The sequence below is a fragment of the Diceros bicornis genome, chromosome 4, assembly GCF_020826845.1.
Source record: "Diceros bicornis minor isolate mBicDic1 chromosome 4, mDicBic1.mat.cur, whole genome shotgun sequence".
In the NCBI taxonomy this organism is placed as follows: domain Eukaryota; kingdom Metazoa; phylum Chordata; class Mammalia; order Perissodactyla; family Rhinocerotidae; genus Diceros; species Diceros bicornis.
In genome coordinates this window covers 15,134,564-15,155,163 of record NC_080743.1, presented here as the reverse complement: position 1 = coordinate 15,155,163, position 20,600 = coordinate 15,134,564, and the positions used below count along the sequence as shown (strand labels likewise).

Sequence of the window (20,600 nt, the reverse complement as noted above, 5' to 3'; positions counted from 1 at the left end):
ATTACTTTTTAAAAATGCTACACTAAAAAAGGAAAAAAAAAAGCACATTTATTCTCTCCCAAAATTGACAACTTGAGAAACATTTTTAGTAATTAAGTAGATTCTGGATCATTAAGCCATCTATACTGCATACTGCATTAAAAAAAAAAAAAATACTGAGTGTAACTCACCCAAACTGATTTTCTCCATAATAGAGGGTTCTAAATTTTTAAGCAGAGGAGAAGGAAAATAAAACAAGCACTTCAATTTGCTGCAGGGGTTTTCTTAAAAGAATTCTGACAAATCTCCATTTTTGCCTTCTACCTACCTCATTCTCTTTCATTTAAAATCACTGAGGAAGTGGGCCAGCCCCCTGGCTTAGCGGCTAAGTGTGTGCACATCCCCTGCTGGCGGCCGGGGTTCGGATCCCGGGCGCGCACCCACACACCGCTTTGCTGGCCATGCTGAGGCCGCATCCCACATACAGCAACTAGAAGGATGTGCAACTATGACATACAACTATCTACTGGGGCTTTGGGGGAAAAATAAATAAATAAAATTATAAAATCACTGAGGAAGTGATTCCAAACAATCATTAATAAATAACTTTTAAAAACTAATCATTTCAGGGCTTGCCCCGTGGCTTAGCGGTTAAGTGCGTGTGCTCCGCTGCTGGGGGCCCTGGGCTCGGATCCCTGGTGCGCACCTACGCACCGCTTCTCCAGCCATGCTGAGGCCACGTCCCACATACAGCAACTAGAAGGAGGTGCAGCTATGACATACAACTATCTACTGGGGTTTTGGGGGGAAAAAAAATAAATAAAATTTAAAAAAAAAACTAATCATTTCAGTTGCTTTCATAAGTATTAATTAAAATAATCGAAGCCAGTTGCATAATTATTCATATTTGTAGAGGAGGTCTAAAATATCACCAAAAATATTGTACTATGTAATATTACTCGCTTCTCTCCATTCTAACCACTGGAGAGTTAAAAATAAGTGTCATAGAGTTTGATTCCTAAACACTCTAAAATTCTATTCTACAACTGGGATTTTATAATCCAAGAAACAATGAAAGTCTGAAATACCCCCAAAAATTTGACGTGAAGCATAAATCTACACAACCGAACTCTGAGAAGATACTTTCAACACAGCAAAAATGCTTAGTGGCAATAATGATAAAATAACAATAATAACAAAGGTCTGTGCAAGAGAAAGACGTTTTGGAGCTCTCCTTCCAAAAAACAAACGTTGAACAACTTTATTTACAGAGGAGCTCCGACGCCACAATCCTCCCGAGGCTAAAAGATTCTCTGAAAGCACCTTCCAAGACACCGTAATCGTCCTCATCCAAAAACCACGCCCCGCTAAGCCACCGGCATTCAAGCAGAAACTTGGGCCACACCTGCTGGCCCACCTCCAGCAGAACCCACCTCCAGCGGGGACCCCGCACCTCCAGCAGGACCCGGCACCCCCAGTAGGACCCCCTCCCACCTCCAGCAGGACCCCGCAACTCCAGCGGGACCCCTCACCTCCAGCGGGACGCCGCACCTCCAACAAGACCCCTCCACCTCTAGCAGGACCCCCCACCTCCAGCGGGGCCCCCCCACCTCCAGCATGACCCCCACCTCCAGCAGGGCGGCTCCACTTCCAGCGGGACCCCGCACCTCCAACAGGATCCCCCACCTCCAGCAGGACCCCCCACCTCCAGCGGGACCCCCGCACCTCCAGCAGGACCCCGCACCTCAGCAGGACCCCCTACCTCCAGCAGGACCCCCTACCTCCAGTAGGGCCCCCCACCTCCAGCAGGACCCCGCACCTCCAACAGGGCCCTCCACCTCCAGCGGGGCCCTCCACCTCCAGCAGGACCCCGCACCTCCAGCAGGGCCCTGCACCTCCAGCAGGACGACCGCACCCCAAGCAGGACCCCCGCATCCCCAGTAGGACCTCCCTACCTCCAGCAGGACCCCCTCCCACCTCCAGCAGGAGCCCTACCTCAGCAGGACCCCCCACCTCCAGCAGGACGCCCACCCGCACGTGCTCTTCTCTGCGCTCTTCCTTTCTCTTTACCAAGAGGACCAGAATGGGGCTCCCACTCGGCCCGGCCTCCCGGACCCTCGCTTTGGCTCTGAGCGGTCACAAGCTCCCCTGATTCAGCGCTCCCCTCGCGGGCCTCCCTCCGGCGTGGGGAGTCCTCCAGCTTCCCGTCCCTCCGGCCCGCACTCCGGGCCCAGAGGGCCTAGGCCGCCGCTCCGGCCCGCGCCCAGCCCCGCCGGCCCTCCGGCCGCCCCCTGCCCCGCGTACCTGGCGCTCCAAGCCAGGTGCAGCCGGCTCCCGCCTGCTTCCCCGCCGCAGCCCGGCGCTGAGCTACTGCCTGGCCTCGGGGGCGGAGTCCTTCCGGGGTCAGGAGGGGAAGGTGGAGGGAAAGTGGCGGGGGCCCTCTGGCCTTTCTGCCGGAGGGGCTACATGTGAAGCCGCTCACGCCATTTTTGTTTAGGGTAGAGGCTCCGGCCTTGCTAGACAGATGTAAGAACTGGGTTGGGAATATTGCATCATTTTACAACGCTGAAAAGAACTAGTATCGTGGTTCGTGACCTTTGGAGGATCTAGGACCGTTCTGCGAATCTGGTGAAAACTATGGGGACTTTCCTCCAGAAAAATGAACAGAGACACGCTCGTACACTGTTACAAGAAAAATACCTATGTACAAATTAGGACGCCCGAAACCAACCCATGGGTCCCAGATTGAAAACTTCTACCACAGACCCTCAGCCCCTAAACGAATGAATGTTAAGAGACATTCCAACCCTCTATTGACGATGAAGTTATTACTGATTTCTATTCCTCTCTAACTTTTCTCCACGTTTCCCCCTGAGTTAGGCTACCAAAAATACTTGAATATGGCCAACTTTGAGGGGTTAGGCAGGATATTCACTGCTCTGAGTTTCTGTCTAATACACAAAAATATACTAATTTGTAATACACATTATAAACTACATGTAAACTACATTATAAAATACTAATATACGTTAGTAAACTAATGGGGAGAGGGGGAGAACCACAAAACAAGATGCTGTTTGTGCAGTTCTGAGGCGAAACATTCCGTCAGAACTGCAGATTTAAAAAACTCCAATTGCTGAGCATATTTGTGGTGAAAAGCCAAAATAATTTTGTAAGGGTAGCTAAAACATGAGAGCAAATGTTACTATTCCTGTCTAAGGAACAAGAGTGTACAATCCTTTCTGTTAGTTTTCAAAATTCCCATTTAGTCAAATGAAAAATAGGGAGCACGACAATACCAATCTGTGACGTTACTAGATAAATAGTAACTAAAAATGCACAGACTGAATTCTATGTGAAAATATTTTGCACTTATAAAGTAAATGTGCTCTTGACACTTGAAGAACCTGGAATTGGTATGGCTATTTTTGTTTATTCCTCCATCTGCCCTCTGCTGCCTCCTCCCTATTTCCCACCACTTCCAAACCTTCCACATAATGGGAAGAACAGTAATAATGATGACTACCACTTAAAGCAACTTTCCTAAGAACATTATCTCCTTTAATTCCACAATAAACATTGTGAGAGAGATGTTATTGCACTCTGGATATGGATTTTACTCTTTAACAGGAGAGTAAGGAAGCCATGTTTTGTTTTTCTAAATCAATATAATTTGCTCCAAGCCTCCTTTCTCCTGGGTTGCCAGAATATTCAATCTTAGTCATTATTGGGTGTATCAGTTAGGATGCTGTTAGCTACGAGCAAAAAAAACCGAACAAATAGTGGCTTAAACCATAGGACAGGGTATTTCACATCGATGCAGCAGCAGGTGGACACAGTCTCGTATTCGGACTTGATATCTTCTGCTATCCTGACTCAGGAAAAAAAAAATGGGGCTTGGATTAATTCTAAGGGTCTGTCCCTCTGCCAGATAACCAAAGCCATCAGGTAATGCTCACCAAACCAGGGAGTGGAGTAATACTAGTTGTTTCTACTGTCCAAATTCTGAGTTACTTGCCACATCAACCATTAATGAATTTGGGACATCCTATATGCATAGTATCGAAACAATGCTGTGGAGCCAGACTGCCAGAGTTTGAATCCTTTCTCCGCTGCTTACTAGGTGTGTGGTCTTAGGCAAGGTACTTACCCTCACTGTGCCTCAGTTTCCTTCTTGGGGTGTTGGGAAGATAAAAGATAATATTTGTAAAGCGCCAAGATCTTATGTAAGTTTTTAACTTGGGTTACTGTACCTCCATGGGATCCAAGGATAAAACTCTATTTCTATATTATTGGTTTCCCTTGTAACCCTATACATTTTGTTTTATGTACATAGAAACATTACTTTGAGAGGGGGGTCCATAGGCTTTACCAGAATGTCAAAGGGGTCCATGACACCAAAAAATGGTTAAGAACTTAGAACAATCCTGGCTTATATTTCCAAGATATATGAAATATTTAGTGGGACTTTTGCATGTCTTTTGGCAGAAGCACCAAAGCTGAGCAAAATAGATCCCAAGTGCTCTGAGCGTTCTAAAAAAGAATGCTAGATCATCCACACAGGGCATGCTAGGAGAATGCGAAGCCCATTTAGCAATCCCTCAGGCTTCACATACCTCCAGGGAATGATATAGCAGAATTGATCAAAGAAGAATGGAGAATGAAAATGCCTAGGAGACAGTTTTCTAGAGGGCTGTGCCTTTTCCTTCCCTTTCCTTAAAAGTGGGAAGAGGAGAGTGTTTATCCCATCCTACCCCCACCTCAAGCAAAGTGAAGGAGCTTTAAGAAATTCAGACAACTTGACCTCTGTGCCCTGTAGTTTATGGCACCTGGAAAAATCTGAAGGGACTAGACTATCCAAAGAGGCCTTTGATGGCAGAGCAGAGAGTGCAAGTGCAAAGAGGACTGCAGTGCAAGTAGTCTGTACTTGCAATTTTGCAAGAGAAGTTTTCCTGTTGGCCATAGGATTGCCACAGAAGTGAGCCAGGCTTGAATTATCTTAAAAGGTTGTATCTTCAAACCAGGAGCTAAGTGGACCATCTAAATGGTTAGCCACACATTTTTTTTCCAATGTTAGGAAACGAAACAGTGAGAGGTCCCCAGCAAGGGGGGCAGTCATTGAGGGGCCCACAAAAAGTCCCTATAAGAAAAGAGCCAGTGTTGAGGAGTAGGCCACATGTAGGAGGCACCATAGTCAGATTTAATTGCACTGATTGGGTATACCTGATATTGTATTGGGGCTATTTAGGATCACTCGCAGCTGAGATAATATATGGCCAATGTACTTCATGAATTATTGGTGGAAACAGCACTTATTAAGTGACAACATTAAGCCTGACCAAAGTCTAGCACTTTGAGAAATTAAAAACAATTACATCACCTAAGTAGATGAATTCTTTTAGGTAATTCATATATCCAATGACCTTTTCCATTAACTGCTAAAACCTGGCAGAGTCCCCAGCAATAACTCAGGGCCTCCTATTAAATCTACACAATGCCATAGGGTATATACTGGCTGTTGTATCTTTGTTCTTGTCACCCACCCAAGGACTCCTCCACAAGTCAGAACTAAGCCAACCAAGGCATCTAGAATTCAGAGTATGGTTCTAGATGCTAATTTAGAACATCTATTCCATACACATCCAAATATTGCAGATTCATTTCCTCAAAATATTAAACATAGAGTTACCATATGACCCAGCAATTCCACTCCTCGGTAATACCCAAAAGAAATGAGAACATACATCTACGTAAAAACTTCTACATAAACGTGCTTAGCAGCATTATTCATAATACTAAAAAGTAAAAACAAACCGAAATGTCCATCAACTGATAAATGGATAAATAAAATGTGGTATGTCCATATAATGGAATATTATTTGGCCATAAAAAGAAATGAAGTATGGTCCCGCCCCGTGGCTTAGCGGTTGGGTGCGCTCGCTCCACTACTGGTGGCCCGGGCTCGGATCCTGGGCGAGCACCAATGCACTGCTTCTCCGGCCATGCTGAGGCCGCGTCCCACATACAGCAACTGGAAGGATGTGCAACGATGACATACAACTATCTACTGGGGCTTGGGGAAAAAAAAAAGGAGGAGGATTGGCAATAGATGTTAGCTCAGAGCTGGTCTTCCTCAGCAAAAGGAGGAGGATTAGCATGGATGTCAGCTCAGGGCTGATCTTCCTCACAAAAAAAAAAAAAAAAGAAATGAAGTACTGATATATGCTACAACAGGGGTGAAACTTGAGAACATGCTAAGAAGCCGGTCATAAAAGATTAGGTATTTTATGATTCTATTTATATGAAATGTCCAGAATAGGCAAATCTATAGAGATAGAAAGTAGATTAGTGGTTACCTAGGGCTGGAAGGGTTGGGGGGAAATGGAGGTGACTGCTGAAGGGTATGGGACTTCTTTTTGGGGTGGTGAAATGTTTTAAACCTGGATTGTGGGGCTTGTTGTGCAAATCTATGAATATACTAAAAACTATTGAATTATGTACTTTAAATGTGTGAATTGTATACTATGTGAATTATATCTCAACAAAGCTGTTACTCCCCCAAAATTATTATTGCCATTTCTTTCTTTTTTTTTTTTTGTGAAGAAGATCAGCCCTCAGCTAACATCCATGCTGATCTTCCTCTTTTTGCTGAGGAAGACTGGCCCTGAGCTAACATCCGTGCCGATCTTCCTCCACTTTATATAGGATGCTGCCACAGCATGGCCTGACAAGCGGTGCTTCGGTGCGCGCCTGGGATCCGAACCCGGTTGCCAGCAGCGGAGCATGCACACTTAACCGCTATACCATGGGGCCAGCCCTATTATTGCCATTTCTTAGATCAAAAAAATCAAAGCTTAAAGAGATTATGAAAATGGTAAAATCTAGAGATTTGAGGCCAGAGAATAATCTGGAACATGCTCTCCCTGCACTGCCTCAGTAGTTGTCAAAATGCTGTGCTGCTCCAATAGGAGGCATGCACTCTATTGGGAGGTATTTACATCAAAACGTAAAAGAAATAGACAACACAGATGTTTTTCTAGTAAGAGCTTAGGTAAATAAGTTTATTCTAAAGTCACTTTAACATAAAGAGCAATAAAATTAAAATTAAACCGCATGGAAACAAAAGTTCCTATTTTGCAGGTTTGGAAATCTTATAACAGGGCCAACCCCGTGGCTTAGCGGTTAAGTGCGCATGCTCCGCTACTGGCAGCCCCGGTTCGGATCCCAGGCGCACACTGACGCACTGCTTCTCCGGCCATGCTGAGGCCACGTCCCACATACAGCAACTAGAAGGATGTGCAACTATGACATACAACTATCTACTGGGGCTTTGGGGAAAAAAAAGGAGGAGGATTGGCAATAGATGTTAGCTCAGAGCTGGTCTTCCTCAGCAAAAAGAGGAGGATTAGCACAGATGTTAGCTCAGGGCTGATCTTCCTCACAAAAAAAAAAAAAAGGAAATCTTGTAATATTTCGAAAGTCTACAAAACCATATACTACTTCTAAAATTAATAAAATGAAAGAGCTACATCTGCTGTCTTTTTAAATGATAAACATTTTGAAAAGTATAAAAAAATTGCTATCTCCCCAAGTTAGAAAATATATTTCTTTAATATTTTCACATTCATTCATCTTTTTTAATAGATTTATTGATTTGTCCATCTCCTCCGTTGTGTCATGTACTGTACTGAATGCTGGAAATACTAGGGATGAGTAAGAAAAATCCCTGCCCATAGTTTGGTTCAGGAGATGGAAAAGTGAACAAATTATTGCAGTGTATAATAATAACATTACAGTGTATAACTTGTTATCAGCAGTATAATATCACTAGAGAATACACCATAGAATACAAGGAAGTGCTCTAATAGCCTGGAAAAGGTGATGAAGGCTTCACCTAGAAGGTGACCTTTGAGGGATGAGTGGAGTTCACTTTTAAGAGAAAGGGCAGGGCTGGCCCCATGCTTTAGCAGTTAAGTGCTCGGGCTCCGCTGCTGGCGGCCCGGGTTCAGATTCCAGGCACGCACTGCTTCTCTGGCCATGCTGAGGCCCCGTCCCACATACAGCAACTAGAAGGCTGTGCAACTATGACATACAACTATCTACTGGGGCTTTGGGGGAAAAAAATAAATAAATAAATAAATAAAAATTAAAAAAAAAAAAGAGAAAGGGCAAAGGGAAAAAGGGCATTCTATACTTAGGGTTAGGGTGAGGATTAGGGAAAGCAGCAATAAACGGGAGAGGCACAAGCAAATGTTTTGGCTTTTAGCAGAATGGGATGTAGATTAGAATAGCTTGAGGACAGGGTGTTTGACTGGGTGTAACAAAAGGTAAATCAGGAGAAGTAAATTTGGGTCAAACTAAGTTTGTGAGGAACTAGGATGCGGCAAGCAGGTCCTGGGGCACACAATTTGAAGAGGTGCTCTCTGGTTCAGGAAAGTGCAAGGTCCTTAGATACCGCAACCTAGTCAACTTGCGTGTCTCATCCTAGGCCCTCGTTGAGAAAAAAACCTCTGAGGCAACACGGAGTCACTGAAGAGTTACTTGATTAGATTTGTGTTTTAGAAAGAGTTGTGTTCAGAAGTATGGCGTTGGATTAGAGGAGATGGAGACTAGAGTCAGGAAGACACGTTAGGGAGCTGTCAAAATAATCCTTAGTAAGAATGAAGAGGATCTGTACAGAGGAACCTTCCTAGGTTCCATTGCTCATGTAGTCAGTTGAACATCTGTTGATATTATCTCCTGAGTAGCTCTCATAGCCATCTCCACTGCTAGGTCCTTACCTTGCCTTGTCTGGATTCTGCAATAGTCTGCCTCCAGACTACGCCAGGCACTGCTACAAGTAATCCAATGTATAGATCTCGTCATGTTGCTTCATTTTTTGAAGTTCTTCATAGATCTCTTTACTTAGCAGACAAGATCACTCATAATCTGCTTTCTCTGTCTAGACTGTCCCCTGACCTTCTGCCTTCAATCTCTCATCCAGAAATAGTGACCCCTTGTTAGTTCCCAAATTTAGCATATTGTCTCTAACATATTGTGCCTTTGCCTATGCTGTTCCCTCTGCCTAAAAAATCCTTCCTCCTCTGGCCCATCAAAAGCCTTTTTACTCAGCCTTTAAGCCAGTATCAGTTTTTTAATAATATTGGCTTGGCATGACCCCCTATTTTCTCTCTTGGAAACTTCCATTCCATTCATCAACATAATTGTCATGGGAGCTGCTCTGTTCTTCCACGACCCTCATCCTCTGGCTGAATGCTCCTGGGCAGGCACTTAACACAGGTGAAGACAATAAACCCATTATTTGGAATTTTTTAAACTAGGACCTCTGCTCTTGGAGAAAACTGTAATATAGTAAATTCAAGAAATGAGTGATGAGGAGATCATGAGGGAATCCCAGAAATGTTTGTGTCCCTCGTTCTAGCTCCCTTTCCTTGGATTCCATGAGCCAAGAAATCCCCATTTTTGCCTAAGAGCATCTCATCTGGAATGCCTCAGCTCACTGGTGTGCTTCAAGTGGCTTACAGATATGCCCAGAGAATGATCCCTGCTGGAAACCTCTAATTGCAAGCATTCTGTCTATTGATTTCATTTTCTGAATCATCTGCTCTGATAATCTGAATGAGGTTTGAGAAGCACCAGCCTAAGGTACAGCAGTCATTCTCAACTGGGGGCAACTTTGCCCACCCACCCCCACTCCCCAGGGGGAGGACATTTGCTAATGTATAGAGACATTTTTGTTTGTCGCCACTGGGAGGAGGTGTACTGGCATCTAGTAGAGAAAGGCTACAGATGCTGCTATACATCTTATGATGCACAGGAACTATACTCCACAACAAAGAATTATTCAGTCCAAGATGTCAATAGTGTTGTTTTTGAGAAACTCTGAGCTAGAGTAACCCTCACCCTCACCCTGAGAGTGAACAGATGATAACAGAGATCCTTGGCAGGGGCCCCAGAAGCTGTGCCAAATACCTCCACATCCAAACCAAGGTACCACTATGGGGATGGGGAGGTAGGTGCTTTGCTTTTATCTCAAGCCAAGTCTGACAGGCTTCATGAGGACCAGTTGGAAAAGATGACATATGTCCCTTGACATCTTAGACAGACAAGACTTGGTAACTGATTCACATTTGAAAAGTCCTAAGTCAAGAGGCTGAGGCTGCCTCCAAGCACAAGATGCACACAAGGCTGATTGGGAACAGCCCCCACTTCTGTGCACGATATACATGTGCTTTTTGTGGACCAAGTGAGAACCCCATGTAAGAGAGCTGGACTGACTCATCCTGAGAGGGGCTGTCTAACAGGACTGCCTGCACGGGTGAGATGATCCCAACCTGGAGACAGATCCCTGGATATCAGAGGACTGATATAAGATACACCAGAAGATACTTTTCTGAGTCAAGAGACTGTGGCTGGGTGACCAACCTACAGAGGCATTCCGTGAAAGAAAGGGTCAGCTTCAAACGTCAGCTACACCCCAAGGACACTGACACCAGGCTAAAACTGTTCCCGTTAAGAAAGGTTCTTTCTGCCCCAACTGTTTTATTCAACCCTGGAGGGGACCCAGATGAAAAGCCAGCCAGGGAAAAGGTAGAACAAGGCCAGGGGGAGGGGGGGAATGATGGAGAATTTGTGAACTGTATGAGTCTGAGATTTTTGACATTGCACTGGATGGGAAAAAAGACCATTTGTTTACTACTAAAAAATGACTAGAGAACTTTTTAATTACTTGAGAGTGACTGGAAAATCCAAAGTCTTTGCCTAAGATTTTGTCCTAAGTTTAGAGAGGGATCCTCAGAGATTTTCGGAGACAATAATGAGAAAGAATAAAATTGGTTTCTGCTTGCCCTCTGCCAAATCCAGCTTGTTCATCAAATTAGGAACAACAATTTAAGAGTTTCTGTCACTTATAACCAAAAACAGATTATGAAGCCTCAGTTTAAATCAGAGTTTCTCAACAGTGGCACTAAGGACGTTTTGGACTCTCTTATTACTCAAATGCAAAGGAATCTGACGCCTTCTTCCTCCAGCCCTCCTCTGGGATATTGGCGAATATCCCATGGGGCAACCCCACCCTCAGATGAAAACCAACAAGTATTTGAGTCCTTCAATGCGTGGCTCTGAAAATATTGTGAACAAGACAGAAACACTGCTCTCACTGAGCTTACAGTTCAGAGGAGCCAGGCAAAAAATTAAGTACACACAAAAATCTTTTTTTTTTTTTTTGAGGAAGATAGGCCCTGAGCTAACATCTGCCAATCTTCCTCTCTTTGCTGAGGAAGACTGGCCCTGGGCTAACATCCGTGCCCATCTTCCTCCACTTTATATGGGACGCCGCCACAGCATTGTTTGCCAAGCAGTGTGTTGGTGCACGCCCGGGATCCGGGCAGGCGAACCCCGGGCCACCACAGCAGAGTGCGCGCACTTAACCGCTTGCGCCACCAGGCCTGTCCCACAAAAATCTTAAAATAACTAAAATTTATTGTAAATTCTCTGAAGGAAACAAACAGGATACTGAAGTGGGGAATAATGGATGAAGAGTGCTACTTTAGACAGGGAATATCGAGGTCGGAGTTAGCCAGGTGAAGGAGGGACAGGAGTTGAGAGTAGGTATCTGGTAAAAGTGTATCTGACTGAGGAAACAGCATTTGCAAAAGCTTATTTAATCTCAGGTACATGAGCATCAAAATGTATGCTTTGTGTGTTGCTATTTTTATTTGCCATTCACTTGCAAGAATGAGAAGGTATTTTTGTTTTGATATGACCATTCAATTGTCTTCCCTCCTCCCTCTTCCTACCCCCACTTCTTTTCTCCTCCTTCCTTTCTTCTTGTCCTTCATTTCTTCTCCCCGCCACCTTCCCCTGCATTACCAGGTCCTTCAGTACCTGGCCTGATACACAACTCCAGGGTTTACAATTCACACCATATTTGATACCAATGGCACCTCAAGAGTTCTGTTCCAGACTCTGTGATTCAGCAGGGTGTCCACACTATGGAATGTATGTATAATCTCTCCTCTCTGAGGGTGGGGGTTGATAGATTGATTTCCCAATGATAGTATCCTTCTTTTTCTTGTTTTTTTTTTTTTTTTTTTTTTGGTGAGGAAGATTGGCCCTGAGCTAACATCCATGTCAATCTTCCTCCATTTTGTATGTGGGACGCCACCACAGCATGGCTTGATGAGTGGTGTGTAGGTCTGCACCTGGGATCTGAACCCGAAAACCCCGGGCCGCCGAAGCAGAGCATGCGAACTTAACCACTACACCACCAGGCCAACCTCGATAGTATCCTTTTTTTTTTCTTTTTTTTGCTGATAAAGATTCACCCTGAGCTAACATGTGTGTCAGTCTTCCTCTATTTTGTGTGTGGGTTGCCACTACAGCATAGCCACTGACAAGTGGGCTAGGTCCATGTGCAAGATCTGAACCCTGGCCACTAAAATGGAGCATGCTGAACTTAACCACTAGGCTACGGGGCCGGGCCCTGATAGCATCCTTCTTTATAGCCTGTGGATATATCCTTTGAAGAAAAGTAAGGGATTAAGGATTCTGGATTAAGGAATAAAAGGATAAAGGTAAATTTCCAAGGGTGGGCAAGGGGGATGGGAATCTACAGAAGTTAAAAGTGGGAGAGATGTTGCATTGTCAGAGTGCATTTGCTTTGTGAGGACTGGTCCACAGCAAGGACTTGACCTGGTGTCCACATGAGAGGCCCTAACCTGCTGTCATCTAGGCATGAGCCACAACTGCCTCAAACAGTCACATCATTTGTCTTTCCTGTGCCCTAGAACCCCTGAAGGACAGTTAAGCCAAAGAGGGCCCTGGTTACCAAGCAGGTTGGTAGCGGGGGGACTTGGGGGTTGAACTGAATTTGCTTGAACACTACAGTAACAGAACACGCCGGAGACATTTTCACTAACACGCCTGAGACATTTTCAGTGAAGGAATTTCGGGAACAGTGACTTTTGTCTTTTTGTCTACTTGGTTACCTGACATTGATTCGTGGAAATATATATATAAGCTCTTTATCACTTAAATATATTTCAAATATCTTCTATTTGCTGGCTTGACTTTTCATCTCTTTTTTGTGTGTGTGTGTGAGGAAGATCAGCCCTGAGCTTACATCCATGCCAATCCTCCTCTTTTTGCTGAGGAAGGCTGGCCCTGAGCTAACATCCCTGCCTATCTTCCTCTACTTTATACAGGACGCCCCCTCAGCATGGCCTGACAAGTAGTGCATCGGTGCAGCCCAGGATGCGAACCCCAGGCCGCCAGCAGCGGAGCATGTGGACTTAACCTCTAAGCCACAGGGCTGGCCCCTGTTGTCTTTTGATGCAGAGATGAGTTTTACAGGTGACACATAGTTTTGGGCAGCAAAATTACTTAATAATGGAAACCGTTTCAAACCTCCTTTTCAAAATGCTCTCATTACACAAGTTTCTTTCAAAAAGCAGTTACTTTCTCACTCAGTTTTATTCCTCCTCCTTTTTTTTTTTTTTTCCCTCCCCAAAGCCCCAGTAGATAGTTGTATGCCACAGTTGCACATCCCTCCAGCCGCTGTACGTGGGCCGCGGCCTCAGCATGGCCGGAGAAGCGGTGCGTCGGTGCGCGGCCGGATCCGCGCCCGGGATCTGAACCAGCGGAGCCCGCGCACCCAACCGCCAAGCCACGGGGGCCGGCCCCTCTCACTCATTTTTAAAATATCCCTTTTCCTTTGAGGCCTTAGGTGACATGTGTACACTAAAAAAATTTTTTTTAGTTAACATATTGCTGACAGCCACTCGTTACCACAGCAAAGGTTAGAAAATTTAAAACACTTGTCTTTTTTCAAATTAACCTATACAACTCTCCTTTAAGTCAGACAGTACTTTTGCACAAGACATCAGGGAACAAATGATTTTCATGATCATTCTCTTCACTTTTTACAGAGGAGTATAAATATTTAAAACATTTAGATATTTGACTTTTTAAAATAAAAACCATATTGCTGACATCATGTAGCACGTAAACTGAAATATTTTGAAATATGTTGAAAATAAAGGAAGGAATGGTAGCACCATAGGCATCCTCCGAATTGTGAAACTTCCGTTCTCGTTCACTGAACCCAGGATAGGTGACCATTTGTGGGGCAAACTGAGGCCTTGGCGTCAATCCCTACATAGAATCTTGGCAAAGATTCATTTCTTCCATATTTACCATAAGAATGGAAGTAGAATCTCCCGTATTTTCTACTTGTTTCTGACGGAGATTGAGCATCTTGCATTAACACTTGGGTACATGCCCCACTTGGAGACCAAAAAGTTAGAGGCACTCAGACACACCGAAACTGCGATTTTAACGAGAATTTGTATCAAACTGCTTTTATTGTTTGCATATCAATCAACTGAACGAATTTTAACAGTTACACAAATTGGAAGGCGGATCTCTTTCTCTAGGCACTAAGCCAATACTAAGGTTTCAATAAATATTTGATTTGATCTTGATTATGCCTTAGGGGAAAACGGGACAGATGAATTTCTACTTTGCAGATGTGGAAAAGGAAACACAATTACTTTCAGAGAATCTAGGTCCTAAGATGTTGGGAGAATAAAGAGGAGAGAAGGGGAAAAAAGTATTGAATTAAGTTGTCTAATATTCCTTTGTAATATTCCTTTGTACAAGGTCAGAAACTTGAGGCCCTTCCGTGGGCAGCCTTCATGCAGATTCTGTAATGCATCGAGGCGAGAAAAGAAGGGAGAACTCGTGTAAAAACGAAAAGCGCCGCAAACCTAAAACTGCTCTGCAAGCACACGGTGCCCCCGCCTGCCCCGGCGGGCTGCCTTGGAAGTCCCGGGGGCAGGGCAGGCCTGGGTCTCCCACCTGGGCCCGCCGCCGCCGCCACGCCCCAGGTCGGGGCGGTCTCTCCTCGCAGCCCCGCCCCTCCCCGCCCGCGACGCCCGAGGCGCCTGCGGCGGCCGCGGAGACACCGGAAGGGGCCGCGGCTGCTGCGGGAAGTGGCGGGTGCGGGAGGCGGGGAGCCCGCGGGCAGCGCTGCGGAGCCGTTCTCCGGCCCTCCGGCCGCGACGCCGCTCCTCTCCGAGGCCCGGGGAGGAGGAGAGGAGCTGGCCGCAGGCCGCCGTCGGCCGCGCTGGCGGGGCCCGCGGGGAAGGCCGTGGAGGTGAGCGCGGCGCTGTGGAGGGCGCGGGGGGCCGGGCTCCGGGCTCCTCGCGCGCGCCGGGGGCTGCGGACGCTGCCCGGCCCCTTCTTCTGGGTCCGGGGCGGTGGGGGGCGCGCGGGCGGGAAGCAGGCCTGGGCCCCTCGCAGTGCTCTGCGTTGCGGGGATGATCTGGCGGCCGCCCCGGCGGGGGTCGGCGGAGGACGCGACTCAGTCGTAGGTTTGAGGAGGGGGTTCCCAGGGGCGCTCCCCTGGGAGGCAGGCGGGGGCAGGCGAGTCCTCGCGGGGGCTCCGCTCTTTCGCTCGGTCTCCCGGTGCCGGCGTGCCAGCCGCGCACGGGGGGCGCAGACGGCTGCAAGCCCCGCGGCGCGCGGCTCCGGTTGTTGTTTCGCTTTGCGGCGCAGTTGGGGCGATCGGACCCGTTCGTGCAGCCCCAGGGCCCCGTTATTCATTGTTCGGGAGGAGAAAACCTACGTGTCATCGTCCCTGGAATTTTTCTTCGACCAGTGTTTGATGCAGACTGTTTCACAGGTTACCCCCTACGGGCCGTCCGTCTGCAGCTTTTGTTTGGGTCAAATTTCCATAGTGTCTGGTTTCCCAGAGCTTTACTCTTACATGTTTACCGACTACAAAACGCTCGTTATTTGAATATTTGCAGGGTGCAAGTTGAGCTGTTGGATGAGATTCTTCTAGGTGCTTTGCCCTCAATTTAAGTATTTTTAGGGTTTACATTCTCGCATAATCAGTATTAGGCCTGGAAAATTGGGCCAGAAGGGAAAATCCTGGCAGGAGCGTAGGCTCTAAACTGAGGAAGAATTTTTACCACAAGGATCTCTAGACTTCTTGCTTAATAGATGTATAGAATTACAGAGTTTTTTAGTTTAATTCGATTATTTTACTTTTAAGAAGAACCTGTTTCAACAAATAATGAGGCCGTCCTAGTTCCATTTCTGGTTGAGACAGTTGTATCATCTGGAATGGTCTGACCAAATCAGATAATAGGCTAAATATTGTTAGTGGATTCATAGTATTAATATAAATAAGGGGAAAAGTAGGAATCTTATTGAAAGACGGTGCTAATTTACAAAAAAATAATAGTTATATTTACACTATGCCGGGAGCTGTATGTTATTTCATTTACTTTGGCAGGATTGGGAAAAAAAAAGGACAGTACAAAAAATATTCCAGGAACCAAGTATTTGACATCTTGCTGAATGTAAGAGGGATCGTCTGCTTAAGATTGCTTCTTGTTTTTGATCTGGTTTGCTGCCAGCTTTCACTTTTTTGGCTTTTGTGAGCTCTTTATAATCTACCAATAAGCAAATAACATAACGATGCAGTTTTATGGCATTAGATTGTAGTAAATAGATTATTTTTTTTAAATATTTGAAATTCAGAGTTGAGATAATTCTTACATTTATGTATCTGTATTGCTGTTAGAATTTTCAGTGACCTTTCACATATAATCTTATTTGATCCTCATGCCAATCGAGTTAGGAATGCCAAGAAGTCTTTTCCCGTGACAAGCAGTTTGAGATTGTATAGGGATCAGACTTTCCTGAAAGCCTGAAATAATCTCGCTGAAGTAACCTTTGATATAAATTGGAATTCAGATAAGATATTGGAGCATTGTGAACTATCACATACAACGGACTGTGGACTCTGCAATAAAATGAAGTACATAAATGGTGAAAGATTTTTGATAAGAAATGTGAAATGTAATTGTTTCTAAAAAAAAAAAGAAATAGTCACAGCTGTTTCTTCAGTGTAGTTTTTAATCTTTTTAAGTGTACATGTGATTGCAGGAGCATTTTGATAAATAGGATAGCTCCAAAGAGTCCAAGATGAGTACAGTTGGTTTAATTGTCTATAAAAAGGAGCGTGAATTTTGTACAATATAGTATGTATATTAAGAGAACTAATATTTAAGAGACAATGTGTAATGGAAATAAATGTCCCTTTCAAAAGTTACTTTAGGGGGCCTGCCTGGTGGCGCAAGTGGTTAAGTGCAGGCACTCCGCTGCAGCGGCCCGGGGTTCACCGGTTCGGATCCCGGTGCACACCGATGCACCGCTTGTCAAGCCATGCCATGCTATGGCGGCGCCCCATGTAAAGTGGAGGAAGATGGGCGTGGATGTTAGCCCAGGGCCAGTCTTCCTCAGCAAAGAGAGGAGGATTGGCAAATGTTAGCTCAGGGCTGATCTTCCTCGCAAAAAAAAAAAAAAAAAAAAGTTACTTTAGAAGGCTAAGTAGGGGGCCGGCCCCATGGCTTAGCGGTTAAGTGCCCGCGCTCGGCTACTGGCGGCCCGTTGGGACCCCGGGCGCACACCGACACACTGCTGCTCCGGCCATGCTGAGGCCGCGTCCCACATACAGCAACTAGAAGGATGTGCAGCTATGACCTACAACTATCTACTGGGGCTTTGGGGGGAAAATAAATAAACAAAATAAAAAAACATTTAAAAAAATAAAATAAACTGTTAAAAAAAAGGCTAAGTAGGTTCAATATCTGTAAGTCTACTAGGGAATAATACCCTTTAGAAATTAAAAAGAATGAAATATGATTTCTACCTTCAAAGAACTTAGAGTCAGGTTTGTACTCAAGTAGGGCAGTTTTTTACATAATTACAGTAAGTGCCTTATGAGTATTATAATCAGGAATTTAGTGAGGGGGACATTCCTTGTGATTGGATCTTGCTGGAGATAGCATTTGAGATGAGTGAGCTTTGAAAGATTTTCAACAAGCAAATATTGGAGGACATGTCTAAAATGAACAGATTATTGGGTTCCTGGAAAGGTGCAAGTTATATTTGAGAAAGGATCAGTAGAACAATTTGGCTGATAATAAGTTATGGTTTGTAGAAGTTAGTAAAAGGAGATCAAAAAGACAAATCATTGAAGGTGTTTGATCAGAAGAGGTATGTGATCCACAAGAATGCAGAATGAGCTGTAACTGGGAGAAGATTGAGACCAGGACAGCACTTGGGCAGCTTTAGGTTAAGCAAGATTTTTTTTTTCCTTGGTGAGGAAGACTAGCCCTGAGCTAACATCTGATGCCAGTCCTCCCCTTTTTTCTTGAGGAAGACTGGCCCTGAGCTAACATCCATGCCCATCTTCCTCTACTTTATATGGGACGCTGCCACAGCATGGCTTACCAAGCGGTGTGTCAGTGCGTGCCTGGGATCCGAACCTGTGAGCCCTGGGCCTCCGAAGCGGAGCGCGTGCACTTAACCGCTTGCGCCACCAGGCCGGCCCCTAAGCAAGATCTTGACAGCATCACTTTTGTGGCCCTTGTAGTTTCTCTGAAGTGCTATCTTGGAAGCAGACCTTGAGATAAGAACATGGGTGCAGGTGAGATGCCAGGAAGCACAAGTGAGGGAGTGGGTGAAAAGTCGGAGAAGGGAAAAAAGCCAATGGATGGGCTTAATGCGGGGCTTAATCCTGTGGAGATTTTCGTAGAACTGCCTCAGCATTGTCCCACCAGATGAAGGCGAGCTGGGGAGCTTTTCTACCTATTCCCAGTCCTCACTGATGGAGATCATCCTTGAAATGCCTCGAGCACTTCCATTGCCTTGGCTCGGGTTGGGCAAGCTCCTGATGTGCTGGAGAACTTAGAAGCAGAGAAATGGTTGAGTTGGGAAGCTGTCAGTCTGCCTGGATACTGTCTATACCAGCTTCAGGGGAATATTGAGGTGGGCTGAAGGGAAAGGGGGCCAGATATCGACTGTGTCAGTTAACAGGCACCCTCCTTAAATAATCCGGATGTGAAATAAAAGCCTCCATTTTGGTGGAGACTAAAAGAAATATGAATTGAGGAAAAGTGGTGAAAAATGAAGCAAGAAGTAGAATTTGGTAACTGATCGAATATACAAAGTGAGGAGGGAATCTAAGATGGCACTGAGGTGTGAAAGTTACATAAATTGTGATTGAGGAGGGTTGACGGAAGGTCACCGACTTTCAAATGAGTTATTTCAGGAGAATAAAGGAGTTTCAGAGTGTTGAAGAGTGTTGATAAAGTAGAGTGTAGATGATCAGGCATTCAAAAGGGAAAAGTAGGGTGGAGATTTGAACAGTGCTGCCACCCCTACTAAATTTATAGAGTCTGGCCCGTACTTGGTTGTAAGTCTCTGTATTCCCAGGGCCTAGCACAGTCCTGAAATATGGTAATATGGTGAAAATATGGGACTGAACGTGACATAAAATAAGGCCATTTCCTACAGTTTTTAACTATTTATAAAATCCTGGAGGAGGAATTTCTAATATTTTTAGTAGAGGCAGTATTGAGATGAATAAATTTTGATTCTTTTTTATAATCACCAATATTCTGGTAAACAAAAAAAAATTGACAAAATTTCTTAGAGTGGTTCTCATTTGAATGTGGTAGTTGCATTTGTTTTTCCATGTTTCTGCATGGTCCACATAAGTATTTTTAATGACTGTCCCATAATGCTGATGTAGTTATTTAATTACCCCTCCATCTTGCTCAGAAGCCTCTGTTAGAACTCTGTCATATTCATTCATTCTTGTTCTCCCTCTTTCTTCCTCCTCCCCCCCCTTTTCTTCTCTCTTCCCCTCTTCCCTAGGTGTTTGTCATAATTATTTCAACTAGATAAGGCTACAATTGACTGTACTTTGCCATTGGACAGATTTTTTTTTTCTTTATAGGAAATGCTAATTAATGTTTGCAAATCTCAATTAAAGGATTTTATTTAGAGTGAGGGTTGCCAGGTTTGAGCTATGCTTTTGGATTACTTATTGTGGCAGTGTTAAGAATAGATTCTAGGGGCCGGCCCGGTGGCATAGCGGTTAAGTGCGTGAGCTCTGCTACAGTGGCCCGGGGTTCAGATCCCAGGCGTGCCCCGACGCACTGCTTGTCAAGCCATGCTGTGGTGGCGTCCCACATAAAGTGGAGGAAGATGGGCATGGATGTTAGCCCAGGGCCAGTCTTCCTCAGCAAAAAGAGGAGGATTGGCAGATGTTAGCTCAGGGCTGATCTTCCTCACCAAAAAAAAAAAAAAAAAAAAAAAAAAGAATAGATTCTAGAACAGATAGATTGCAGATATTGAAATCAAGAGATTATATAGTTCTCTTTGGGCTGGCCCCGTGGCTTAGCGGTTAAGTGCACGCACTCCACTACTGGCGGCCCAGTTCGGATCTGGGCCCGCACCGGTGCAGCACTTCTCCGGCCATGCTGAGGCTGCGTCCCACATACAACAACTAGAAGGATATGCAACTGTGACATACAACTATCTACTGGGGCTTCGGGGGAAAAAAAAAGGAGGAACATTGGCAATAGATGTTAGCTCAGAGCCGGTCTTCCTCAGCAAAAAGAGGAGGATTAGCATGGATGTTAGCTCAGGGCTGGTCTTCCTCACACACACACACACACAAAAATAAAATAAAAAAAAAAGATTATATAGTTCTCTTAATAGATTAATAAGCTTCTCATTAATTAGACTGTTAAGGG

General features: G+C 45.0%; 3 protein-coding genes across 7 annotated transcripts in view; 2 read left to right on the top strand and 1 right to left on the bottom strand.

Moving 5' to 3' along the window:
• MIGA1 (mitoguardin 1) overlaps window positions 1-2,344 on the bottom strand; it is an 83,036-nt gene extending 80,692 nt beyond the window's left edge. The window contains exon 1 of one of the 2 annotated variants that reach the window (XM_058538357.1): window positions 2,284-2,344. The gene's annotated coding sequence lies outside the window, so the exon portion shown is untranslated. Of the gene's footprint in view, window positions 1-1,974; window positions 2,099-2,283 lie in introns of those variants that run through there. The other variant, XM_058538358.1, reaches the window with a different exon arrangement.
• LOC131400870 (proline-rich protein HaeIII subfamily 1-like) lies at window positions 1,597-1,923 on the top strand. Its single transcript, XM_058535647.1, has one exon. It carries the CDS (start codon window positions 1,597-1,599, stop codon window positions 1,921-1,923), a length of 327 nt encoding a protein of 108 aa, XP_058391630.1.
• A 12,679-nt stretch (window positions 2,345-15,023) lies between the features above and the next one.
• Window positions 15,024-20,600, top strand: part of USP33 (ubiquitin specific peptidase 33) — a 54,756-nt gene continuing 49,179 nt past the window's right edge. For 2 of the 4 annotated variants that reach the window (XM_058538334.1, XM_058538333.1), the window contains exon 1: window positions 15,024-15,136. The gene's annotated coding sequence lies outside the window, so the exon portion shown is untranslated. The remainder of the gene's footprint in view (window positions 15,137-20,600) is intronic. The other 2 variants (XM_058538328.1, XM_058538329.1) reach the window with 2 other exon arrangements.

Coding starts and splice junctions, on each gene's coding strand:
- LOC131400870 (XM_058535647.1), top strand. CDS start 1,597: ATGACCCCCACCTCCAGCAGGGCGGCTCCACTTCCAGCGGGACCCCGC.